Source organism: Astyanax mexicanus, chromosome 19 (assembly GCF_023375975.1).
Source record: "Astyanax mexicanus isolate ESR-SI-001 chromosome 19, AstMex3_surface, whole genome shotgun sequence".
Taxonomy (NCBI): domain Eukaryota; kingdom Metazoa; phylum Chordata; class Actinopteri; order Characiformes; family Acestrorhamphidae; genus Astyanax; species Astyanax mexicanus.
The window spans coordinates 5,300,256-5,327,044 of record NC_064426.1 but is presented as its reverse complement, the minus strand read 5'-3'; the positions used below and the strand labels follow the sequence as shown (position 1 = coordinate 5,327,044).

The window sequence follows — 26,789 nt, the reverse complement described above, 5'->3', positions numbered from 1 at the left end:
ATAAACTGTACACCCTGTACACCCCCCCCCCCCCCCCAACCATTTATATCACATACAGTATGTTTGGCCAAGGGCTAATAAACATTGCTTCATTTGTAAATTTGAAACTAAACAAAATTTCTACTCATATCTTGAGTTTAATTCATTTTCTTTTACATTTTATTAAAAAACTAATAAAAAAAGAGTAGCACTTTTTGAAAGAAATGTAACATAAGAAAGGTAAAGGGCAAATATTAACCATGTAAGCTGTTTATATTGCTTGCAATTTAGGTGAAGCAAGCATGTGTAAAGCATTTTAATGTAAAATTGCTTAATTTTGCTGAATTAAATACAAGTAACAAAGTAAACAAGTAACAAAAATATGAACACCACACAAGGGTTAAATAGATTTTACATTTCCATGAATGAGAAAGCTACTATACAAAAAAAAGAAGCCAATGCCTGTAGCTGGGTTTCTTTGTAGCTGACCTCAAGGACAAAGACTGTTGACAAAGTAAAGAATACCAAGAGTTCTGTAGCAACTGTTAAGCATGGTGGTGAGAGTATCATGTTCTGGGGCTGTTTTGTTTCCGGTGGAACTGGTGCACTGATACACGCTGATAAAACTCAATGGAATAGTGAATGATAAAGAAGGAGGACAACCTCCAAATCCTTGTCACCCCAAGCTAATATTTATTCAAGCATTTTAATCAGCAATTTCAGTTAAATACGTCATATAGCAGATGAACACATTGATATTTTCGAAATTTGAGAAATAGGATTTACAGAAAGTGTGCAATAATTCTTAAAACTAAATTAGGCAATTTGGGGACCCTTGTCGTTTCATTAATTTTATACCCTAAGCACTTATTATTGGAACACAATCCAATGTTTTGACCCTTGACCTACATACACAGGTGAACCCTGTGTGAATTATGAGAAAGGGTTAAGGGTTAATTGCAACTTTTTCTCCTCTTTGCATCTTCTCTGAAGAGCGGCATCATGGGAGCCTCAAAACACAACTCCCAAACAACCTAAAAAAACAAAGATTGTTTAACATCCATCATGTTATTTTAGCTCTCAGTTTCCACTGTGAGGAACAGAGTGAGGTGATGGAAGAACCTCAGACACAGTTCTAGTTAAGACCTGAAGTGGCAGAACAAGAAAAATCTCAGATAATCAGAGAAGAAGGATGGTGAGAACAGCCATAGTCAACTTAATCACAGACCTCCAGAGCTCCAAATACCTACATAATCATCTTAAGCTGCTGCAGATAATAGTGTCACTGTGAATCGTTCCACTATTCACTATTCAGCGCACTTTGCACAAGGAGAGGCTGAGAAAAATATGGAAGAGAAATGCAGAAAAAGCCCTTTTCTGAGCACACGCCACAAACAGAGTCGCTTGAGGTATGCTAAAGCTAAAACACAAAAGAAGAAGTCAGCTTAATTTTTGGAATAATACATTATTGGTGGTGGTTCCATCATGCAGTGGGGCTGTGGGATCAGTGCAGGTACTGGGAATCTTGAGAACATTGTTCTAGAACAGGGGTGTCCAAACTACGGCCCGCGGGCCATTTCCGGCCCGTTTCGGCGAGGTATTTTAGAAATAGAATGAAAGTTGGCCCGCTGTTAAGCAGGTTTTTATAATGTGAGAGTCAAAGTTTGAACGCTAGGTGTCAGAAACGGGCCAAAGAGTCTAAAAGTGGAGAGAGTGTGCATTTCTAGTGCAGAAAAACGGGCCAAAGAGTCTAAAAGCGGAGAGAGTGTGCATTTCTAGCGCAGAAAAACGGGCTAAAGAGTCTAAAAGTGGAGAGAGTGCGCATTTCTAGCGCAGTAAAACGGGGCTAAGAGTCTAAAAGCGGAGAGAGTGCGCATTTCTAGTGCAGAAAAACGTGCCAAAGAGTCTAAAAGCGGAGAGAGTGCGCATTTCTAGCGCAGAAAAACGGGCCAAAGAGTCTAAAAGTGGAGAGAGTGCGCATTTCTAGCGCAGTAAAACGGGGCTAAGAGTCTAAAAGCGGAGAGAGTGCGCATTTCTAGCGCAGAAAAATGGGACAAAAGAGTCTAAAGCGGAGAGGGTGCGCATTTCTACTGCAGAAAAACGGGGCAAAGAGTCTAAAAGTTGCCGTAATTAAGGAGTTTATTTTAAGAGACATCATGAAATTAAACATCAGTTTGCAAAATCTTAGTTTACACAACACTGTCAAAGATAAAGATAGTAAGTCAAGTAAAATGGTGTGTAAATGAAATAATCAGGAAAAAAAGTATTATTTAAAGTGGTATATTTCATTATTTGTTTTATTACAGAGTCTGTGGCCCGTGACTTCAAATATATTTCTCCTTCTGGCCCCCAACAAAAAAAGTTTGCCATAGCCAACTTAATGCTATGACTAACTGTTCTGCCAGTCTCACGCCCGTCACCCACAAACAGGTTATACAGCAGGCCCACTTCCTGTGGCTCGTGAATATTCATGAGTGGGAGGAGTTCAGGTGAGGCAGTGAAAAGCTGAGACACCTGTCCTGGACTGGCTTCAGTCACACTGACAACCACTACAACAACAACAACACCAGCAGCTCCAGTACAGGTAAGACCACTGTAACTCACTGTGTACTGGGACTGGGTGGCACTGGGTTGGATGGTTTTTGGGGTTTGGAACAGTTTAAGATTAAGATTTTCAGAAATTTAATTAGTTATGTTTTAGTAAGTAGATTTGTGTTAAAAGGAGAAATCTCATGCTCTTTCACAAGGTTTCTGAATGAATGGACTGATATAAGTACGTATTTGAGGAGTGAAATGAACTGATTTCTTCAGTAAACACCTAAAAAAAAACTCTACTCACCGATCGACTTCACGCCACGCCCAGTTTTAGTCTACAGCTCAGAGCAGTTTTTTTAATACTGTAAAATTGTATACAGATTTATATAGATTATTATGTCAAAATGTGTCATAATAACATTAACATTTATCCTATTAAAATTCTTCATAGTAATTACTATAGGGCTGGACCAACGTCTGCAATTGTACCACACCTTATTCTTACTTTATAAAGGAGTAATATTACGTAATTACATAATTAGATAGATAGATACTTTATTCTATCTATCTATCTATCTATCTATCTATCTATCTATCTATCTATCTATCTATCTATCTATCTATCTATCTATCTATCTATCTATCTATCTATCTATCTATCTATTTAATTACACATGATGTTTTCAATTTTTTAATTAAAAAATATTGCAGCTTTCAATAGACATCAATATATTATTATTATACTATATGTAATATTATTATACTATACTATTATTATAATATTATTATACTATATGTAAGCATTTTTCAATTAGTCATCCCATGATATCATGAAATGTGTATATACAATTTAAAAATCGATGGAAGCTCACATTATGTCAAAAAGTAAAAAGAAAAAAAGTAAAAAATGCAAATAGAAGGATTTAGCTTGACAGCAACAAAAAATGCTATAAAATATAACTTTAAGCAACCTCTAATTAATAGTCTGTTAATGTGTTTATTATATAAGCATGAATAATTTCAGTCATTTAATACATTAACTTAATAATTTATTTGGTGACATTTTTAAAAAAGCTAAACCTTATTAATAATGTTTTTTTTTTACATTAATTTAGTTTTTTGACATTCATTGCTCATATAAAACTGCCACATAAAAAAAATATGTGGACAAACAATTTTAACAAAAAATAAAAGTGTAAAAAATAATAATATTTTGCCAAGTAAATTATTATTTTTTTATTTAGATGTCCTAATTTTAAAATTGTTATTTATTATACATTAATTATGTTTTTTTTTAGATCTATGATTATTATACTGTGAGATTTTTTTTGGTAGAGGTTTTAATTAGTAATTTTTAAAACACAAACTATAACAAAGTATAGGTAGTAATGTTTTTTTTTTAAAAGGATATGTTTTTAACTTAACATGTAAAGAAATTCAAAGAAATCTGTAAAAGAAATGTTATAAAAGTCTCACCATTATTTCATGATAAGAAAATCCGATACCTTGATTAGAATGGAGATGATTTCACATTTGAAATGATGTGAGAGTCAGAGTTTCTGTAGCCTGTGGTGATAAGATCAGTGCTGGTGAGGAGTGATGAAGGCTGAAAGTGAGAAAGTGAGAGAGTAAAGTGAAGCTTCCGGACGGAGCTGATGAAGACACTGATTGGAAGTGTCTATAAATGATGAAGATACTGTAAATAGATACTGGTGATACGGTTTTAATATTTATTATTGGACTTTTTTAATTTATATATATTTTTTATTATTTTTGGCCTGAGAACTATGATATAGTTAATCTGTTTATTAAGAGATTTATGTATGTGCATATTAAATTAATGTTATTGCAAATGATGATACTTTTTGTAAATTTTCTCATTAGAATCAACATTAATTTTCTAAAACAATGTATTGATTTTTTTAGGAAACTATACAGCTATAGAACAGTTTATATAATATAACTCTAAAAGTTTAATTTAAATGTTCATAAAATCTGTACAGCGCATTTGGTCTTTGGATCATGTAATCTGAATCTGAATGTAATGAATATACTTATATACTTATATACAAATATACTTGTATATTTGCACATTTATATGCATCATAATTAATGTAGCTACATTTCTAATTTATCATTAAATATTCACACAGTTTAAGTTGGTGCATGAAAAATTCACAGTATATTTAAAAACAATAACATAAATTAAAAAGAGTTGATCAGAAGCATTTTTTTATTTTTAGATGTTTACTTATGACAGTTATAGACATATTTTAATAGCTAAGCAATAATTTGTTTGGTTATTATGACAGGCCTACCTCCAGCCATTACATTAAAAAAAAATAATTAAAAACTCAAATATACAAAATAGGGTGTTTCCATTATTTTGTCCATTGTTTACACTTGGCCCTATAACAGTGTCTAGTAAAGTCTAGTAAAGATTTGTCCATGTGAGAAATCAATAATCACAGATATTAAACTTTAGAATAATTAAACTGTTCTAGATTCAGTTCTGTATAATGATAAAAAAGGGTTATTAGAATATCTAAAACATTTAAGAAAATAAAAGCATAATTTAATGAAATAGCCCATTAGTCCACAGCAGCAGCTTGTTTTGATTTTTTTTTTTTTTTTTTGAGTTTATCAACATTATCAATATTTTAACTCACTACAGTTCAGCCCCACCCATCCCTGTTAAAGCTATAAGGAGTGGTGTAAAATGTACAGCTTTTGGAATGAGGTTATACAGCTATCCTTGGTTGCCAGTCACTCTCTCTGGCCCCACCCTCTTTTCCCCGAACACTCAGTACAGTGCTACACAATGCTTACAGTTCTCCTCCAAGCGTGTTGAGCCATCCAATGACGTTATATGAGTGAAGGTTTATAAAATATCTTGTTAAAAACTTCCTTTGACTCACAGGACCCACATGCTAGCCTTCAGCCCTCCAGCACTGAGAGCATTGTGAGATAGGCGGAGTCTAGCTCATGCGTGGGAACTGGGAATTACTAAATTGAAGAGAAAGATTAAACAGAGCAGCTGAATAAGTTGAAACACTTCATTAAGCGTTACCGCTTTCAGACCTTGCGACCATTCCAATGGACATCACATTTTTTCAAGATGTTTTGAGTTTATATCAGTATATTAATCTTCATTTGTGTTCATCAGAGGCAGAAAATGAAGAAAAGAAAATAAAGCTGGTCAAAAACGGAAAATAAAGATTAGCACAATATGTCAACACTTCAGTGCTATCTTACACCCCGTCAAGAGTCTGTTTGCACGCCTTGCGCCTGCGCTGTTAAAATAGCATCAGAGTTTAGGAATAAATCTACACTGATGTGCGCTGTGGTCTGGAAGTGAAGCGTGTTCAGGTTAATTTTCCGGCGTGTTTCTATCTTGGCATCAGGAAATACAGGAGCGCCACTGACTAAATAAAACCATGACAACAGTCAATCGTCAGAATTAAAATTTGCTGTCCAATTTTTTTTTGCTCTTTTTTTTCCTTCACACTGTCAAAATTTCATAATGTATGGACCAATAGAAATGCTCCAAGATGACTTGGAATAAAATATTGTACATTGACCACTGAAAGTTTTAAAGGTACAATATCAATCTCAACTCATGACACTGGCCATCCAGGACCAAGATGTGGTATAAATGAAGCTATAGAGGAGCAGCAGAACCTGCCGCAGAGCAGCATTCCTCTCAGAGGTTTAGCTTAGTGAATTTTTTGTTGCTGTTTGTCATCAGAGGCGTTCACTGCCTGTTCATTCATCACCCAGTTCACGCTTTCAGAGATCGTAACTCCTGCGAGAAATTTCTGACAGATCTTTCACAAAGAGTCTGGCCCAGCCCAGCATTCCAGCAGCTCTGATGATACAGCATCAGTATCTGGACACTGACACCATTGTTGTAACGCTGCCTCTTAATTGATTTCAGACATCCCAAGTTGCAAAAGTAGATTTCAGGGAGGTTACCCTACCAACCCACCCGACCACCCTCAACCCCCCACCCCCCAAAAAAAAGAAAACAAAACAAACAAACTTGCACACACACCAAAGGATAACGAAACTTTACTTTACTTTTATATTAATTACTTATAAAACTAATTTTTTTTATTATTAAATTTAGAGTATTCAGAGGTGAAATGAGTTTTATCTTTTTTCTTTTTGGAAGGCCCTGCCTCTGCTTTCCTTTTTTTTTTTTTTTTTTTTTGGAAAAAAAGCCTTTATTTGACAAAAAATGACAGTTACAATATCACAAAAAATTGCACAACATCAAAAACATTTCATATTATATTACAATAATTATTAATATTGCCTCCGCCATGATCTGCTTTCTCTCACTCACTGAACAAATCCCATCCAGGAGGGGGGAAAAACACTGCCCGCCCACACTAAAAACTGATTGGCTGTCTCACAGACTCTTTGCAGAGAACAGGCCAATCAGAACCCTCTCTGTTTTCTCTCTCTCCTTCCCACACGTGATTAGAGAATAAAAGTCTGTGGCCTGTGTGCAGTGCGTTTGGGGAGCTCGTTCTGAATTCCGGGAGATTATATGTGACTCGCGAGCATCAGGGAGCCACTACCGAAATACGGGAGACTCCCGCAGCTTCAGGGAGACTTGGTTTGTCTGAGCTCTGTATGTGACCCTTCCGCTCTGTTCTGTAAACTCACTGCTGGACTTTAGCTATACTGTATTTAGGGCATCATATCTCTTTAAAAATATATAATATCCACCCTCATTCCTCTGTGATAAGGAATTTTCCGGTTCCACACTAAATACAGCAGCCTTAGTAAGGTGATGGATTGGGAAGGAAGAAAGTAAGCCAGTAAGCGAGCTACCAAGGTATACTACTACCAATTTAATTTTAATGCTTTTATCAATAAAAAAGCTATAATACATCACCATTTTTACAAAGAAAATTTATGGCTTTCTAAGCTCCACCATCCTGACATGATTTCTTATAACCCTCAGTTTGGAAGGTGCCTCTAAAAATATATATATATGTTTGGATGTCATGTCCATATTTATAATCTTCCACCCGTAATTCCCTTTTTTGATAGGAAGCTAAAGTTCTATTCGCTAGTTTTTGGTTTAAATTTTCCATTCCCCTTTAAATACAAAAGGAAATTAATTAACCAACGAACTATAGTGGAGTACTAACCGCATTTTTTTAAATGTTTGTTATAAAGAAAGCTTAATACACTGGGACTACATTAAACTAAGATAGTTATCCTATTTTTTTTTTTTTACCAAAGCAGTCACTACATTTGTGGGTTTGTTTGGTTGAGGGCTCCGTCATCTTGTTGGTGACTTCTCATACCTCTTGGTTTGGAGTGTGCCTCTGAAAAAAAGCTGTGTTTGGAGGGCAGAGGAAGTGGTAGGGGACGGGGTTAAATGAGGCTGTGTCTTTGTCTCTTTCTGCTCTTTCTGTCTCAAGAGTGATGCTTTTTTAACTGTGGGGCAATCAGGGGGGCAGTTGCCCTCCCTGCTACCCCTCTAAGTCTGTCTATGATAAGTGACTGTTTACTGTAATTTAAGGTGTTTAACTGAAAGTATTTTTGTAATGTCATACATTTTTCATATATAATCCCTTCATTTGCACGGATAATTAAGTGAGGAACAGTTTCATCACTTATCACATATTTTCTGATGTATTTAAGAGATAAAAAAGACTAGATTAGATAGTAAGATAGTAGATAGTAAGAGTTAAATTAGTGTTTGGTCTATGCTCATAAGAACTTTTGATACAAAGTCAAAAGTCTCCACCAATAGGCTGGAAAACAAAAGAAAAAAAAACAAAGCATGCCTTTCAAACAAAGAGAGCAGAAACTTAAGGAGTGGCCAAAACAAAAAAAAATCTGGTACATCTTGAAGTGGAAGGAATGCTTTGGTGATCTTAGCAGCACTAAAAATAGTAATGAAAAAAAAATGGACATCCAAAGCTAAAGCGGCTAACGTAGGTGATCATATTATTTTTCAGGAATTAAGTGAAGCTCATTTTACGTTTTACAATCAGATACAATCCACTAGTACCACTCAAGACAAGAAGATGATAGAAGACATCTAAAACAAGATTCTTTGGACAGATGAGATCAAGATTAACTAAAGATCAGAGAGATAAAAAAGGGTTCGTGATCCAAAGCAACCCCACATCATCTGTCAAACATGGTGGAGGCAGTGTCATGGCATAGGCCTCTATGGCTGCCAATAGAACTGCCTAACTGGTAGCTCTTCAAAGAGCACTTTCTCTCTTAACACCTCTAACACACTAACTACTTCTAACCTTATTTCCTTCTTCCCCTCCTTCACTCCTCTATCCCCTTACTACCCTTCCATCTCCTTTAAGCCCTGTCTAAACAATGTTTTTACCTTTAACTTCTATTACCTTTTGTACTTGACTATTGTAAGTTGCTTTGGACAAAAGCGTCTGCCAAATGTAATGTAATGTAATGTAATGTAATTATAGATGATGTATCTGTTGATAGAAGTATCAAGATGAATTCTGAACTGTACAGAACTCGACTGTCTGCTCAGATTTAGTCAGAAGTGGCAGAACTGGTAGAACCATAGCTCACTCTATAGATGATTACTGGCTTAACTATCCCAAAAGCCTTCCAAGACAAAGAAATGTAAATGACCTTAAATGGTTAAATTTCAGGAAAAAGCTGAAATATCCACAAACAAGAAGCACTTAAAGGCAGTTGCTGTAAAGGCCTCTCAAAGCATCTCAAAGAAGGAAACTCAGAACTGGTGATGAGTCACAAACTATGAAAAGTGGCTGCAAACCCCAAACAGTAAATGCAATATTTTTGTGATGTTTTCATATTTTGCTTCTTATTGTCAACGAATTGGACCAAGAGGCCAAAAACCAAGGCTAACCATTGACTGGATTATATTCTAACATGGCCTTAAAAACTGTAAATTCTTTTTTACTTGGACAGAAGGTGTATAATGTTTGGATGCCCTCTGGTGGCTACAAACACCAAGTGGTCCACTGCTTATGGGCAGTTCATGCATGGCCTTGCTTCATCGTCTTAGATCATTTTAAGAGAGAAAATGATTTTAGTCCTAACTAGCAGAGAGAGGAATCATCAGCAAGATACTGGCTTTAAAAATTCCATATTTGTTTGTGCTGAGATAAGAATAATTTTGATTATGATCCCTAAAATAATTCAAATGTTACGATGATTTGGATTTCATTTGGCACCTATTGATTCCTATGTTTTTTTTTTTTCAAATGCCTTCACAAACATGGATAATTTGTTGCATGGGAGTATCATGGTTGACATAAGCAGCTGCACATTAATAAATAAAATCTCTCCTCTCTTTTTGTTCCAGTGTGAGCCCTTCTGAACAAAGATGAGTGCTGCAGTGAAGGACCCGCCGCCCTACATCATTCCAAGTCAGTTCATAACATCCCTCTCTTTAATACTGGACCAGTGAGAAGTTTAGATCTAGACTAAATCATATCTTCAGTAAAAAAAAAAAGAAATTTATCTGTACTGTTGACTAAAAAGTCCAGATTATATTATTATATTGGACAGATAATCACTGTTTTCAGTGAAGACCTGGTTTAGTCTAAAACTAACCTGCAAACTTCAGAGTTCAACACAGTTTATCATCTGGCGTAGTATCTGATGTAGTATCTAACTACTGGATCTTCAGTGACAAATTGTAATCAACTGTGCAGTTTAGTCCTGGGCCAAACCATATCATTAGTATTTAGACAAAACCAAATCTTCAGTGAAAGACACCGGTCAACTGTGCAGTTTTGTCCTGGGCTAAACTATATCCTTTAGTCTTTAGACTAAACCAGATCTTTGCAGTTTGCAGGTTAGTTCTAGACTAGTTTAGTCGTTTAGTCGTGAAACAGTTTAGTCCTGGGCTAAACCATATTTTTCACTCTTAAACCAGAAAAAAAAACAGATGAAAAACACTGTAGAACTCTGAAGTTTGCAGATTAGTTCTAGACTAAAGTTTAGTTCTGAAACAGTTTAATCCTGAAACAGTTTAGTTCTGGGCTAAACCATAGTTTTAGTCTTAAATCAGAGAGAAAAAAACAGATGAAAAAACTGTGTAGAACTCTGAAGTTTGCAGGTTAGTTCTAGACTAAAGTTTAGTCCTGAAACAGTTTAGCTCTAAAACAGTTTAGTTCTGGGCTAAACCATATTTTTAGTCTTAAACCAGAGAAAAAACAGATGAAAAACTGTGTAGAAATCTGAAGTTTGCAGATTAGTTCTAGACTTATGTTTAGTCCTGAAACAGTTTAGTCCTGACTCAGTATAGTTCAGGGCTAAACCATATCTTTTAGTCTTAAATCAGATTAAAAACTTTGTTAAATTGCATGTTAGTTCTAGCCTAAATCAGATCTTCTGTGAAGAGCAGTAATAAACTGTGCAGTTTAGTCCTAGACTAACTAGATCTACAGGAACAGAAAGAACAGTAAGGAACAGAAATCAAGGGGTAGTTTCCTAGACAGGGATTAACTCTAGTCCTGGACTACACAGCGTTTTGAATGGAGGTTTATCATTAAAAGAAAAGTATAGTCTAGGACTAGGCTTAATCCTTATCTAGGAAAGTGCTCCAACTGTTTATGTTAGTCTTGGACTTAACTGATCTTCAGTGAAAGACAGTGATCAACTGTGCAGTTTAGTCCAAAGCAAAACATACTTTTTTAAAGATTCATTTATTAATAAGACAGCTGCAGTACTATAGCAAAACCTCAACTACTAATAACTAAGAATACTGTTATTGTAATGAAATTAATGTTAATATATAATAGAGGATAGTATATAATTCTAACGCATTTTTCTTATCGTTCTTCATGTTTTTCCCAGTGGAGGGTTCAGGAGACAATGTCAAAGTCTACAAGGTGCACACGCCGTTCAACCCAGCTTCTTCTGAAGACTTACAGATGAGGACCCATTCTTCAGGGGGTGAGCATCAACAGCTCTCTGAAGATCCCCCTAATCACCCTAAATCCAGTGTTCATTATACAGTATATTATACAATATCTCACTCTCACTCACTTTTCCCCTCCTTATTGATCTCGCAGTTCAGGCCACTTCTGCCGACAACGCCAAGAATAAGTATGTGAGCTACGACTCGGAGCTGGGCCGCTCTCCGGGCACCACCACCTGCACCAGCTGCAGGGAACAGGTCCTCACCAACGTCACCTACAAAGTGGGCGCCTTCGCCTGGCTCATGTGCATCCTGTTCATTCTGTGCGGGTAAGCAGCTGAGCAGTCAGTGCCCACATGGTTGAAAAATCGTTGCTAAAGGGCCTTCTAGAGTGCCAAAAAGGTACAAAGTGACCTAATAGCTGTCCTTCTTGTGGGAAAAATGTGATTGAGTGTCCGCTAGGGTGTCCCTACCTCTTGATGTGCCTCTAGATCAATACATTCGATACTGTGTTTTAATCAGTGTCCATCTATAGGTGCCCTTGTGCCCAGTGCCCACATATTTTCTGTAGAGCACTGCACCAGACTGTCTCTACTGAAAGGGCACTCTTTGGGACACTGTTTAGTAGAAGTGGCATAAATGACACTTCTTTATGACCATTTTTCTACTGAAAGGACAGAAGGGCACCCAAAGATGACACTCATTAAGATATTTTAAAGAGCCAGTAAACTGTTAACCATTTTTTACATTAATAGAGGAAATATGTTCCTATAAATTTGTGAAACATACCAGTCATTTCTGCCTCTGCAGCGCCCTCTCATGTTCAACTGTGCTATAGGTGTGGATGACAATATGCAAATCAATCAATCAATCAATCAATTAGTAATTTCGCACTGCTGCTGCAGCTCAGCCAATCAGCTCTCCCTCCTGCCCTGCCTCTAAACCCATACATCACCCAGTGCCCATCCCGAACTGCCCCTCCCATTTTTTTAGCCTTTTTCAAATCAGTGGGTTAAGTGGCCCTTTAAGACATTATCACCATATCTTGATCTAGAGGCACATCACCATAATGTGGTCATGTTTTCTGACAAGAAGATTCGTCATTAGGGCACACTGATGCTTTTGTGCCACAGTAGAGGTATTAGAGCACTTTGGAAATTCTTTTTTTTTTATTTAACATTTTTAGCTCCTTTTCCCCCAATTTCCAAGACCATTTACCCAACCCACTCATTAGTACTCATTCCCCATCACTCGTAATAGCACATGCTTCCTCCGACACATGTGAAGTCAGACACGGAGTAGCATCACAGCACAGTGCATTCGGAGGAAAGCGCAGCGACTCCGTTCCGATACATCAGCTCACAGACGCAGCCTTGTGCTGATCAACATCGCCCTTTTGGAGTGATAAAGGAAGAGAGCACCACCTACCCACCCAGAGAAAGCAAAGCCAATTTTGCCCTCCTATAGGGCTCCGGCAGCTAACGGCAAGCTGCATGAACAGGATTCGAACCAGGAAATGCTTTTTAAACCAAGGGGGCACCAGAGACCATGACTATGTGAACAAACAGAAGGAATTAACTGATGTAATCATTTTTTTTACTGTGTTTTAGGTTGGTGATCGGCTGCTGTCTGATTCCATTCTTTGTCAAGTACTTTAAAGACGCCTACCACACGTGTCCCAGGTGCAATCGGATTCTCCACGTGGAGAAGAAGCGATGCTGCTGACCCCAGCCGTCCTCCTGAGCCCACTGTTGTACCCACTGCTGCACCATTGCTGCCTCCACTGCTGCACCATTGCTGCCCCCACTGCTGCACCATTGCTGTACCCACTGCTGCACCTCTGCTGCACCACTGTTGCACAACTGCTTCCAAACTGTGTTCCAAAAGCTCAGCTTGTGAGAATGCCACGATTGCACACAAATCACCATTTAGTCGCTTGTTGTTGTTGCAAAGGCTAATGGACATTACTGCACCGGTCCTTCTCTACCAGAATGTATTAATAATGTAATTTTACCTTATTTTAAATTAGAGGTGGGACGAAACTACCCAACTAACAATTTCAGTTAGTAAAACAATTTCTAAATGTTACTATTAATGTCTTTAGAGTGTTCAAACAATTTAATGTAAATTTGTTTTAAACACACTGGTAATGTAGCTGTAAATTCTATATATGTTTTTAGAATCTTACTTTTAACGTTTTCATAATGTTAGTATTCATCTGGCTGGGAATGTTATGTAAGAAACATTCCAATAACATTGTGATGAAAAACATCATATCACACATTTTCAGAACATTCCTGGATTTTTTTTTTCTGTAATGTTAGGGGTTATCCTACCTTTCTTAAACCTTTCAAAACATTGCTAAATGTTCTTATTATGTTCTTTGTTAGCTGGGTAGTTCCATGTACACATTTGAAATGTCTCATATACATAATTGGAAAAAGTGAAAATTAAGTGGCCCTTTAATGTTTTTTTTTTTTGTAATAAAGCAAGATTTTAACTTTTGAAAAAAAAATAAAAAGAATAATAATTATAATGCTTAAAAAGACCTGTCAAAAAAATAAAGACACTTTTAATAGATGAAATGGCTTAAAAAAAAGGACATTTTGAATTTTCCTATAAAAGTCTGACAACAATGCAAAAATTAAGACATTTTAGACATTTAACTAAACTTAAATTTAAAGTTAAACTTAAAGTTAAGAGATTTTAACTTGCTAAGATGTCAATTTTTGCAGGGTGTTTTGCAGTTTGGGGACCCAATGCTTTATGTCCAGTGTTTACGAGTTTATCAAGCTTTTCTAATCTTTAGCAGTCTTCACTGGTTCTGGAGAGTCGAGGAAAGGGATCGAGAATATCTGGTTAATGTCGGGGTCATTAATGGTGACCCTGGGAAGAGTTGAACAGAACAGAAAGGGTATTTGACCGAGAAAATAATATTAAGCTACTTTTTTAAATATATTTACCTCACCAAAATAACCTGCCTTACTCCAATTTGTAGCCGTACAGAGCACAGAAGCACCAGGATGGGTAATCATCAGCTAACCGTCACCCAGAAGCACAAATCCAGCCGTTAAAACGTTAGATAAGTCTTGAGGTTATTCTTTTAAAACGTTTTGCTTTGTACATATTAATGCTTTATCTCTTTTTTGTGACTTATTTTGTTTGTTTTTTTGTCTCATTCTGTATCAGTAGTCTATGACACTTAACATGCCAATGTATGAATAGACCAATGATACGGTCGGAATTCATTTATGAATTTCCATTACAATTATATGTTTTCTCCGTATTCTATTGTATCCGATGGGATTTAAAAGCATCACTGTGCTATTGCCACCACAGAGCCTAATGCATTGAAGGGAATTAAAGATTAAAGTTTTATTTTCATACTGGACTCCCTGTCTGTCATTGTTGCAGCAAAAGAGCTTTGGTTAGCATGATAAAGTTATGATAATTAACTTTTTTTTTTTATTTATCTTAACTCAAAATGTTTTGAGTTAAGTCAGGTTTTTATATTAGTTTAATGAAGTGGAAATATGGAATGAGTTAAACCTCTCATTGGCTCTTGGAACCATTTATTTACATAGTGGGTTTTGTCTCCTTCTCCCCTTCACTCACCATCAGTGTGTAGTCGTGTCCCCTGATGTGCTACCTTTTCTTGTGTTTTATGCAATAGTTATATGGCTATGAGAGCATGGCTGACTAACTTATATATGAAATCTCATTAACATTTCACAGTACAAATATGTTAAAACAACTAAATTAAACTAAATAACTGGAACAAATGAATATAACTTATGTTAAATAAAAATAAACTGTTGTTTAAGCTCAGATCAGCTCTCCCTCCTGTCCTACCTCTAAACCCATACATCACCCAAGCCTTTCAAGCCTTTTTAAAATTTAAGCTGAGGGTGGAGTCAGCTAAACTCAGGGGGTTTAGTGCCCCTTTTGAAACAGCTCCATAACATCAGTCAGTATTGTAGGGGGTCCCTAGTGTGCAGGTTTTTAGTGCCGACCAGAGGTGGTCCAAGAAAGGACAACCAGATAACTGGCAACAGGGTTTTAGGCAACCCAATGCTCTATAGCTATTTTAGAGCACCAGTAAAAAAAAATGACCTAAACTACCCAGCTATAGTAGCTTTTTGTACCTGATTTTCTTTTCCACCTACTCAGAGATCATCGTTCAGATTCTTTATTAGTGTCTGCATTGTGACACAGTCATAATCAGATCAATGACACAATAACAAAAGGAGATGGCTGAAGGGATCCTGAGCTCGAGTGAATTCTCTGTAATAAATCGAGCTGCAGCTAGTGTGACTCCTCGATAGTTAATGTGGTGATGCTACTGAAGCAGCGAAGACGAAACCGAAACTTCACATGAAGCGTTTAGGTTTAGAAGTGTGACATTTTCACTTAAATGTCTGATATAGGTCATAATAAAAAAAAGTTTAAAAGGTAACTATTATAAGACAAAGGCATCAGATCGGGGACACTTTTACCTGCTGTTTAAATGTAGCCTTAAATCAAAGCAGCACCAAAACACCTTGTTTTTTAAAGCTCATATAGGACCCTTTCCGATCACAGTCAGCAGATTTACAACAAACGAATTCCCCAGCCCATTCCGTTTTTAATTGCAGCCAATCAGAAACACTGCAATCAACATAGGACAACATGATATTTTACGTGAAATTTACATTGTCTTTGTTTTAGTAGGGGGAGGAGCAAAATGTTCCATTGATAATTGCAGCAGCTTTTATAGAAAATTTTTATTCAACATACATTTTTCAGCAAAAAGGCAATATACAGGAATAGTTGTCGTACACTGCTGCTACACGGAGGAATTAGAGTGGAACAAAAAAAACAAAAAAAAAATCAAATTAAAATATGTGATTTGCAGGTCATTCTGTACTGCACTTAAACAAGACAAACTGTTGCAAGTAGTTAAGGGAGGAGGAAAGGGCGGGAGAAGAAAAAAAAAGGGTAAAGACCAAATAAAACGGAAAGTCAGCGTCCAAAATAAAACTACACACAAGGAATATGAACATCTGAATTGATCTGTACCCAACAAAGTGTGTCTTTAATTTTACATGTCCATTCTTTAAATATACAATTTTAAATGTTGTCTTTACAAAGCCAACTACGCACTAGGGAGCACCCCCTGCTGTGCTTACAAAAAAGAAAAAAAAGGATGAGCAATAAGCAAAAAAACCCCTAGAAAACAAACAAAAGAAGAGAGAAAAAGTAACAAAAGAAAGAAAAAAAAAAAAGGAAAAAAGGAGAAACCCCAAGGATTCGTATTGGTTCATTTAATGCTGGTTTCTCTAAGTTCTGAACCAGTCTACCAAATGTCTGCAGCCTCCTGCCAAAGCCCGAAGCACAGTACAGAGAACACGGAGCCTTCAGTAAGCCGCCCCACCCGCCAAACTTCAGAACAATCCCACGGCAAAGCGACTGAGGAGCGCAGGAGGGGGACAGAGGATGTGAGGGGAGGGGCCAGGGGCCAAATAACAACCAAAGATTACATTTTCCAGTGCTGAGAAATGTAAAACCTTTGATATTTAAGTGCCAACGTGCAAGATGAAGTACAGACAATTTTATATCAGTTCTGGTTGCATTATTTATTTTTATTTTTTTTTTAAATCTAAAAGGATGCTGTGGATTTTTGATTTTTCATTTATCATACAAGAGATTTTCCAGAAAAAGACAAACTGAACCTCCTCCAATTGAACTAAGTGAGAAAGAACTGTGTAAACATGAAAAATTGCCTAGTTGCACTAAAGGACGAGAAAAAAATGGAACCACTTCAGGGCAACTAGCAAGCTATAAGCCATCTGAGTTGTTTTTGTTTTTTATTGTTTTTTTTTCTGTTTTTTTGAAAAGAAAAATCCTTTCATTTTACTTAACTTACTTGCAAATGGCATAAACTTGTCATCCTTACCCCTCGCTTCGCAGCAGCTTTCTTGACGGAACAATTAATTCATTTAAAAACGAAATTAAAAAGGAAAAAAAAGAAACAAAAACGAAACAAAAAAAAAACCTGTCTAGAAGTTCATACTGATCCCCTCCTTTCGTTAAAATCCAATTAGTTCTTCCAGACGAAATAGGCAGTTGATAGTGAAGCCAAATCGGAGAGGAAAAAAAGGGAAGGGGAAAGAAAAAAAAAAAAGAAAAGAAAAGGAAAAACCCATGAGCGCAACTCCGTTTTGCTGAAGACTTCATACATTGGGCCTGTGTGCCCAGACAGCAGGTGGTAAAAGTGGTGCACACAAGACAGTTTGGTTAAAGTCTTTAGTAGGGTCGGTTAAGGTGGGGAGAGCTTGTCAGTTGTGAATCTTAATCGCCTTCTCCAGGTACGTGTAGCGCCCTCTCTTTGGAGCCTTGTTGAAGTGATCGAGACCTAACCAAGGCCTCGGGTGGGACATGTTTCCTGGAAACAGAACAAAAAATGTATTATTTAAATGTACAAAATAACCGTCCCCTTCAGAATACATATAGTGAGACAGATGCAGAGCAAGACGCTAAGAATGATGATGCAGGCCTGGTACTCTAAGGCTACGTTCACATTACAAGCCACATTGCTCAAATTAGATTTTTTTTTTTGATCAGTTCGGATTTGGCTATCTTGACGGTTCACAGTCAACAAATGTAAGTGATCTGTATCTCTGTGTAATGTGAACGAATGTGTCCCTGAAATGTCTCACATGCTGCACATTGATACCTGTATAAACGTCATCTTCTTTACCAACAACTAAAAACCTCATTAAAGAGATGACTCATAGCTTTATAAAGGGAAATGGATGCATTAGCAGCTCATATGTGGAGCATCTTTTGCTCGAGTCTCAACATTTGACACATTATGAGCAACCAAGAGCCACAAAGCAGTGTAACATAGGACACAGTACAATAAGAACACAGCTTGAATCAAAAACTAACCTGGTTGTGGCTCGAAGTCCTTCAGATTCACTTCATAGTCATCCTCATTGATGTACTGATGCCGACCCATCATGACAATTGCAAACTTAAACTACAAAGAGAAAGAAAAAATGTTAAAAATCAGCATTAAAAGAAGTGTGCACAATTTCTACTGGGTCATCAGATCAGGACTCCTAATTCTGCGCATAAGAGACTCAGTCTGCTGACATTTAGAATCCAGAAGAACATTTTACACTTTTGGACCGAGGATGTTGTTCCATCATATAAATCAATTTGTTTTATACCATATATGAACTACAGTGTCATCTTCCTTAATACACTGGATTCTCAAATTATCTGAGCTTGTTTGTCCTGTTATTTACTGAAAATTGTAATTTGTGCCATGTTTTATTACATATTGCTTTTGCTATACACATGGTTGTGTGTTTTTAATCTGGTCATGTCCTGAGATATGCTGTTCTGTGTTGTACACTTAAAATGCTATAAAATATATATTAAAATATATGAATGCAACTGACAAATATAAACAAAATAAAAGAGCTAAGGTTACAGATATGGTTGGTTGTTGGGGTTTTATTGCCACTTCAGCAAAAATGTGGCTATTTGTGGCATACACTTGGTTTTATATGTCTAGATAGAGTGCAGTTGTTTCAAAGATTACAGCATGATAAGAGAAATGTAACATAATACATATACATTAAATTTGATGTTTAAGGTTAAGATGTGATAAAAACTTTTAAATCTTTTCTAGTAAGTTTTTTCCAAAAAGGTCCTTTTTTTTCTTTTTCTTGATTGGTTATGGGCTGGACAGTCGATGAGGATGTGTTTCATAGTTACAGATAAAATTTTGTAACTTCTTAATTATAGAAATACACTAGATTTGCAAATATATCCTATCTAGTTTGGTTTACTATATTTAAATAAACTAATTAATAAATAAATGCCACTGGTAAAAATAAAATAAAAAAAGAATTTTTGCTATAGTAAATGTGTGTGTTTGGCGTACCTTCTCAAATTCTTTCTCCTGGATATCCAGCATGCTCTGGATCCTCCTCATCACCTCTCTGAAGGGTTCCGCCTGCAGCAGCAACACAACAGTTTAGTATTAAAACTACAATGTATTCAACAACAATGTCTAGACCCGCCCACTCCCACTGCTCATTTCAGCTCTCACTCACCTGGCGGATCTTCAGCAAGAATGGAATACCAAAAGTCCCAAAGACCTCCTTGTGGAAATGTGCAACTGGAATCAGCATCTCATTTTCCTTATCCAGGTCCACCTGGTCAAGCGGGATTTCCTAAAACACAAAGCAGAGATTCTGCTTTAAACTCAAAATTTAACAGTGTAATAATTTATTCATAGATATATAAAGGACCTGACAGAAAAAGACATGCAGGGAAACGGCTCTTACCTCTATTCTGAATGTTCGACTGGCTGCAGGAGACAAACATTCTAGCAATTCTTCCTCTTGGTGAACCCCGATAATTTTGTAGCTTACAATTTCTAACAGCCTTTTGGTGGAGAGAAAAAAAAAACAGACATTAACAAACCTAATCACAAAACACAATAAAAGACTTAAGGAAAATCCAGAGGCTAAATCACAGCTGAAGTAAATTAAAACACTATTTTAAAAGAGTAAGACGCAGTTAATGCTTAGTCATGGACTCATTTACCTTTCTGAAGAGAGAATCTACATTTAGAATATGCTGTGTAGTACAGGACTAGACTTAAATCTGTCTGAGCCTAGAGGAGAACTGCTCCTCTCTAATTCACTGTCTAATACTTCAAAAGTAAAGCTATTTAGAAAGGGTCCTCCAAGCAAAGATCTAATGAAAGGTTTCAGTAAGGGTGCAGCTGAACTTACCTCAGCTTCTCTGAGCCTTTATCAGAGAGCTCCACTGCCTTTTTACATTCTTCCAGAAGGTCTCGAACACAGCCATGCTTGTCTGGGTACAGTGTGATCTCCTGGTGTGGAAATAAAACATGAGAACGTTAAAGCAACATCCAAAATTGGGAATGGTAATAAATGTATCTCAGATTAGGTTGCTTCTAAGGTTTAGGGTTGCATCTTACATGATTTGCAGTTTAAAATACAAGTGGTTCTAATAATTGAAAGTTGAAATTAAGTGTGATCCATGTTGAAGCAAGGATTACAAAAAAATTTAATATATATTTTTTTATTCAGCATCAACTAATCTACAGAATGTGCAAAGTGCTGTAGACAGAAATACAGTGGGTGACTGGTAATGGCTGCTTACTCATAGCATAGCTTGATGTCATTTAGACTTTTAAAACTATGATCTGCAACCTAATGCTGGAGCAGAAGCTTTAAATTTGAGGTATGTAATAGCATATTCGTTTAAAAGATCCCTTGCATATATATTTAAGTTAGGGCTGCATTAGTGGTAAATTAAAATCAATGATTCAAAACATTCTTTTACAAGCCCTTGTTGTTAATATCAAGCTGTTAACACAGCCACAGGGAAACTTAGAGATGACACGGAGCTCTCCTTAGACACTGGATTATACTTCAGAATGCACACTTGTGACTGAAAAGTGAGAAATAAATCAGTAAACCTGTCAGAAACTTTGGATTCAATTAATTAATCACAGTAGGATATTATTCAAGCCCGTTACACCCGTATAAATATGATTTATGGTGATGCATTCTTGAGTAAAGCTGAGAAGATGACAAGGTGCGGCACCTTTGTTATGTGTTGTGTTGTGTCACATTAAAAGTAGTCTTTCTGTAAAATTGTGCTTTGAGCTTAACAGTTAAGTATACCTTGAGGCAGAGAATTAATTATAATTATTTTATTATTATTATTATTACCTCCTCCCGGAACTGACTGTTGAGCCATATGGACTTGAAACTCCTCCTATTTTCAAAGTCAGTGATCTTCATCTTGAGCTGAAAAGTGGGTAGAGACATGAATAAATTAGACGACTGAAGCTGAAGCTGCGCAGAAAGGCTCAGGTTGCCGTAAAGAGAGCTCAGGGCACAACATCATCATTAAGGAAGTCACAGTATACTGCGGAACTGTTTACCCTGGTATTTAGCTGTGAACAATGATCTTTGTCTAGAATTGCTTCATTAGTTACTTGTAAAAGATTTGTAGACATCATGGTCAAATTTGTACACTTTTACACCGCTGGTAGTAAGAATTACACTACTGTTCGCCTCACCTGCTGGTAATAGAGCTTCTTAGGCTGCCGGGGCTTGAAGAACTGCAGCAGGTCTCGGAGAGTGCCCTCATAGTTGTGCCTGAGTGGGTTGCCTGGGCCATCTCTGTACCTGTAGAGAAGATTCATGCAAAAAAGAAACTCTAATAAACTGTTGTAAGAAAAAATAATGAACTAGGAAAATGACTGAAGCTGACGGCTCACAGAATTTCACACTTTCCCTTTTGGTTGATTTGTGTTATAATACTGAAGGCAACAGAATTTTAACATATGCTTCTGAAAGCTGTGCATTTCTTATACACCGTTCATTAAGATTATTATGACTTTCTACACTCTGTTCCTATAAAGTGGAGAATTTTTCAGTTCTATACTTACAGCCCCTAGGCCTTCTGTTTCTTTGCATACTTTGGTTTTACAGTGTTTCAATTGAGATGTTTAAAAACTCCAACAGGTTCAAGGGTGCATCCCTAAAGTAAACCAGGCAGATACAAGGCAGAAAAACAGCACACTTACCCCTGGGACTTGAAGAACTGTAAGAGCATGGGGTCAGTGTTTAACCTCTGTGCAACAGTCTTCGCCACCTAGAAACAATCCAAACACAGGAAAATCAGCATTCCACCTCGAGCGGAACATAAAAACACTAAGCTGGTTTGACTGAATCATGCTGGAGCACAGTTCTTCCCCTCCCCACTCCACCGCTGGCCTGCACTCAGACTGCATTTAAACAATCCGTGCCCGAGCACGCCTACATCACTCACTGCTCTGTGGGCTTGCAGGTGTTTTGCCGAATTCAGCACACCAGCCATGAAAAGCACCCTCTCTTGCAAGTGCGTATGTACCGTCTTATTGATCACAGTCAGCCTTACAAACATAGTGATATAGCGTGTGCTTCTGAAAGGGGGTGCTTTTCCTGGTGGGGGTGCTAAATTTGGCACAACACAACCATGTTTTGTTTACTGGAACACTGCATCGCTGACATTATCCTGATCAGTGCTTGGGCATGGATCGCACCCACACTGCATGTGTACCGTGCTCTAGTCCAAGTGAACCATTCCCTGGGTCACCTCTTTAAGTGGACCAGGGCACGGTTCAGAGCGATCACAGTAGTCAAACGAGTCATGCTTTAGGAGGTAATCGTTCACGGCATGGATTTCCTAGTGTGAATATAGATAGCTGTTGAATTGTTAAAGATAAACACAACTCTACCTGGAAGTAGTTCATTCTGTTAGACAGCGTCACAACGAAGCCTGGGTCGTTGTGGATGGTTTTGTCACAGAAGATGACATCCACACGGTGGTACAGGTCTCTGAAGTAGTCTTTTGCAGTTGGCAGCTCACTGGCGTCGTTCTCTGGGTCGTCCCTTGTGACAAACAAACAGGAGAAGAGAAATTTTATGACTTTGTCTTGGGTAGAAAAATAGAATGAATGAATGAAACACACTGGGAAATCCTTACTTTTGGAACACGATGATGTCTCCATCCATTAGCTCATCCAAAGCTTTGTCCAGGGAGACATCATAGTCCTGTATACGCTCTGTTAAATTCGGTTTAACTTCCTACAATGAGCGAATTGAAGAACACGTTAGGGTATAACAAACACATCAAACACAAAGACTACAAAGTGATTTTTCAGACTCACTAGGCCTTATTTACTAATTTCTTAAGAATATAAATTCATTAGATTTATGAGATACTTTTTAGAACCATAAATAATTTTTTTAATAGCTAGTGAATAAGGCCTGGTGTATTACAAATGGATAAACACAGAAAAACTTGCCTCATAGAGGATAAGACTAGTTCCCTGCTGAAACCCTGCTCTTTCACACATGACGGGCAGCAAGTCTCCTGATGGAAAAAAAGGAACAGTGAAACTTAAATTTCCAGTCTTACACAACAACCACCTTTAACACAGCTGTCAAATGGTACCATCTAGGGTTGCAACGGTATGAGATTTTCACGGTATGATAACCGTCTCGGAAAATACCGCGGTATCACGGTTATCACGGTATAACAGTTTGTTACATATATTATTAAACTGACCCTTAAAGAAATTACAACAAAGTTTTTTTTGTTCAATTAACTATTTATTGTAGAAACTACACCATCAGGTGAAGGAAACCATGTTTTTCCACTACTCTTAAGGGCATTAAGAGTGTATATATATATATAAAAAAAGTTGGTATATAACCAGATACTGCAGAAAGAGGGGATTTATTTCTGACATGATCCTCACAATAGAGATTTCTATTTTAAGGCTTTCACACCTTAAAACCTTCAACATATGAAAAACAGGCACGTCAGAATTAGAAAATTAACGCATGTAAATGAATGGCGTCTTTCACATCCAGTCCGGCCAGGACCTTTACACGGACACGTGAATCCATCGTAGCACGCACTTCACGCCTGTACCTGCGTGCCCAAATTTCGGATAACTCAGTGCTTTTGCGGGCGCTTACCGCATGGGTTGTGCACGACTACAAAGAGGTTTTATTTAGGTTATTTAGGTAAAATTATAAACTGAACACATACTTTGCGCTGCACAGCGGGGTGGTGTTCTCGGAGATGGGAGAACAGGTTTGATGTATTTCCTCCTTTAGCTGTGACTACGGCCACATTGATTACAAGCTTGTTGATTACAAGATTACAAGTCTGTTTTCAGGCTGTTTGAATGAGCGAAATATGATCAGAATTATGTTAATTAACACTAACATAGAAGCATAGAACTATTATTTAATAAAAATGATTTTTAAGAACAGCTAAACACAGTGCGGAGAAGTTCACGTGCGAGAGAGAGACACAGAGAGAGAGAGAGATTTGCGTGTTCTGATGTGAGCTACTCACAGGTAAAGGTTCTCTTTTATCTCCTCGTGCTCATTTTAGTCCAATTCATAATTCTGCAGTTTCTCAGTGTTTTCTGTCGTATTTTGCGGCTAGCGCGAGCGCTTACAACTAACACCGCGGACCGCGAGGTGCAGCCGCGCTGCCGCTGTTATGCCGAATCCGACTCCCTGCTCAATCCGACTCCCGCTTCGCGGACAGAATCGGCACAACACCTCCCGCTGTAGAACTGCGGGAGTGAAAACAGCGCTTATAAATAAGTTAGTTAAGTTTCACTTTCAGTTTTCGTTATTTGTCTGGTTCTGGTTCGGGCAGAGAATCTAAGCTCTAGTCTGATGCACTTCTGCTGTTCTCACCGCTGTGTGCTGAGTAGCTGAAGCGGAGCAGAGTTGCGCATGCGCGGGTGACTTTCTCCGCTGGCTTGAGTTTTACCGGTAATAAGCAAACACACACGGTATGATAACCGTGCATTTTAATACCACGGTATACCGTGAAACCGGTTACCGCTGCAACCCTAGTACCATCAAGTTACAATTTTAAAAGTTACTTACGTATTTTACAGGATATAGGTGTGTAGATATGTCCACAATAATTTAAGCTTCTGGTTTTGGGGTCATACATCTTCAAGAACAACATGACATCGTCTGAAAGAAAAAGAAGAATGCTTTAACATTCAACTGGAAAAACAGGCCTACAGAAATTTCACTCCAATGTGGGGCAACATTTTAAATCAAAATGAAAGTTTTAGTGAAAGTCACAATATTCAAAAATAAGTCTACTCTTTGTACTTTCTTTGGATCACACTGCTCTGATTGGATACAATGAACCACAGTCTGCCATTAGGGCTGAGTATCGAAATTCAATACCAAAAATGCAGCAACCAAAATGTCTCGTATTTGATACTTTGCATGAAATGCACATCATTCGAACTGTTAACACACCACCACTGTGCTGAAATGTCTGTCTGTCCGTCTGGCTGGCTCGCTCACGCTCTCTGTCTGTCGGTCTCTCTCTCGCTAAAAAGTATACAGTCAAGCAGACACTTACTGTCCCTCTCTCAAACACACAGGAAAATACCAGCATTTAAAAAAATTATCCTCATGATTATAATTAAGAGTAATTATGAGAATAAGAATACTCATGTCGGCTGTTAAATAAATACGTCCCGTGAGAATAATTATCGCTAATAATTATTCTAGAAAAAGGTGTAGAAAAAAAAGTATCTGCCACCAATCAAAAATTAATACTGTTTCTATAGGAATGTAAACATCCTGAAATATTATAAAAAAATACTGGTATGTTTAGATCAATAAATATCACAAAGATATGTTACACTGCCGTTTATTCCAATAACACTATCAACGCAGTAAAACCTAAAGCTGAACAATTCTGTTTGTGTCCAGGAGGCATACTCACGGTCTTTGTCGAACTTGGGTAATGTTGCACCGCTTGCAGCCATTTCTGGGTCTACCGTTTCCAAAAATATTGTCCACGGATTCTCGTTGTCGCTCAAGTCAATCATCTGAAAAGAGCAGCACAGAGAAACAGTTTGATCTAGTAATTTAAATGCAACCATATACAGCATAAAATGTGGTACGAAATGTGTGTGATGCAGGTCATCCTAATAAAGAATACATAAAGCCTGCTGGTCACTTACAGACTTGTTGCAATCAGCCTCATAATCCAGCATGGCTGGCCGCTTGGTGCCATTGCTCCTGGCCTGCATGGGCCACAGCCGCATCTGGTCCTGTGGGAAACCCTGCAGAAAATCAATATAATCTTCAACAAATCCTTACAAGAAATTTGGGGCATGTGTGTCTACAACTACAAAATAAATTGTGTTAATTATACCAATTAAACAAACATGTTCTAACATAGGTGGGCCTGTCACAATAACTTATCCTAGAAATATCTGCAATAACCAATATTGACTGACATTAATAATATTTTGCCACTAATATAATATAGACAATAGAAGACGTGTGTTTTTACCATGGTCTGTGATAGGTTCTGCACAAACTCCGCTAGGGTCGAGCTCTTCAGAACCTTGAATATTGTGTACTTCACTTTCTCCTCATCGTACATGTCATTGCCCTGGTGTCCACAGAACTGGTCCTCTGTCACCATCTTCAAAGACAAAAGCACACCAATTTTAAACCACATGCACAAAAAGGCTTTCAGCTTTCAAAACACTGTGAATAAAAAAAAAAAAAAATTAACAGAGTCATGAAAAGCATTAAAAGAAACACCTTTTGTTTAATAAATGACCATTAAGACAGAAGGAAAGTGCAGAAATGTGAACTGTGTGGGTGAAAGAAATCTGGATGCATAATAGGGACAATATATTAGCTGCATATGGATATTGCATTTTGCATTGAAATCCTTTAAAAAGCTCTGCTGAATCAAAAGACAATTCGGA

General features: G+C 37.3%; 2 protein-coding genes across 2 annotated transcripts in view; one reads left to right on the top strand and one right to left on the bottom strand.

The window, feature by feature from the left end:
- The first annotated feature begins 2,477 nt into the window (after positions 1 to 2,477).
- On the top strand, positions 2,478 to 14,803 carry si:ch211-157c3.4 (LITAF-like zinc ribbon domain-containing protein). The gene is made up of 5 exons (XM_007245555.4): positions 2,478 to 2,563; positions 9,857 to 9,920; positions 11,356 to 11,454; positions 11,574 to 11,748; positions 13,030 to 14,803. The coding sequence occupies exons 2-5, from the start codon at positions 9,878 to 9,880 to the stop codon at positions 13,142 to 13,144; spliced, it is 432 nt and encodes a 143-aa protein (XP_007245617.2). The 5' UTR covers positions 2,478 to 2,563; positions 9,857 to 9,877; the 3' UTR covers positions 13,145 to 14,803.
- A 1,364-nt stretch (positions 14,804 to 16,167) lies between these two features.
- The window catches only part of usp7 (ubiquitin specific peptidase 7 (herpes virus-associated)), a 31,447-nt gene continuing 20,825 nt past the window's right edge, over positions 16,168 to 26,789 (bottom strand). The window contains exons 16-31 of the mRNA XM_007245558.4: positions 26,363 to 26,497; positions 26,028 to 26,129; positions 25,787 to 25,892; positions 24,922 to 25,014; positions 23,310 to 23,377; positions 22,988 to 23,088; positions 22,740 to 22,893; positions 22,047 to 22,114; positions 21,537 to 21,645; positions 21,184 to 21,261; positions 20,215 to 20,315; positions 19,762 to 19,861; positions 19,528 to 19,647; positions 19,356 to 19,427; positions 18,350 to 18,440; positions 16,168 to 17,843 (exon numbers count right to left, since the gene is read on the bottom strand). Of these exons, the coding sequence (XP_007245620.2) occupies positions 17,737 to 17,843; positions 18,350 to 18,440; positions 19,356 to 19,427; positions 19,528 to 19,647; positions 19,762 to 19,861; positions 20,215 to 20,315; positions 21,184 to 21,261; positions 21,537 to 21,645; positions 22,047 to 22,114; positions 22,740 to 22,893; positions 22,988 to 23,088; positions 23,310 to 23,377; positions 24,922 to 25,014; positions 25,787 to 25,892; positions 26,028 to 26,129; positions 26,363 to 26,497 (1,605 nt within the window). The 3' untranslated portion in view covers positions 16,168 to 17,736. The remainder of the gene's footprint in view (positions 17,844 to 18,349; positions 18,441 to 19,355; positions 19,428 to 19,527; positions 19,648 to 19,761; positions 19,862 to 20,214; positions 20,316 to 21,183; positions 21,262 to 21,536; positions 21,646 to 22,046; positions 22,115 to 22,739; positions 22,894 to 22,987; positions 23,089 to 23,309; positions 23,378 to 24,921; positions 25,015 to 25,786; positions 25,893 to 26,027; positions 26,130 to 26,362; positions 26,498 to 26,789) is intronic.

What these genes read in the sequence shown, in the direction of transcription:
- si:ch211-157c3.4 (XM_007245555.4), top strand. Translation starts at nt 9,878, where the DNA reads ATGAGTGCTGCAGTGAAGGACCCGCCGCCCTACATCATTCCAA. An exon ending in GAGGACCCATTCTTCAGGGG is followed by an intron (nt 11,455 to 11,573) that starts GTGAGCATCAAC and finishes TTGATCTCGCAG; the next exon opens with TTCAGGCCACTTCTGCCGAC. An exon ending in ATCCTGTTCATTCTGTGCGG is followed by an intron (nt 11,749 to 13,029) that starts GTAAGCAGCTGA and finishes ACTGTGTTTTAG; the next exon opens with GTTGGTGATCGGCTGCTGTC.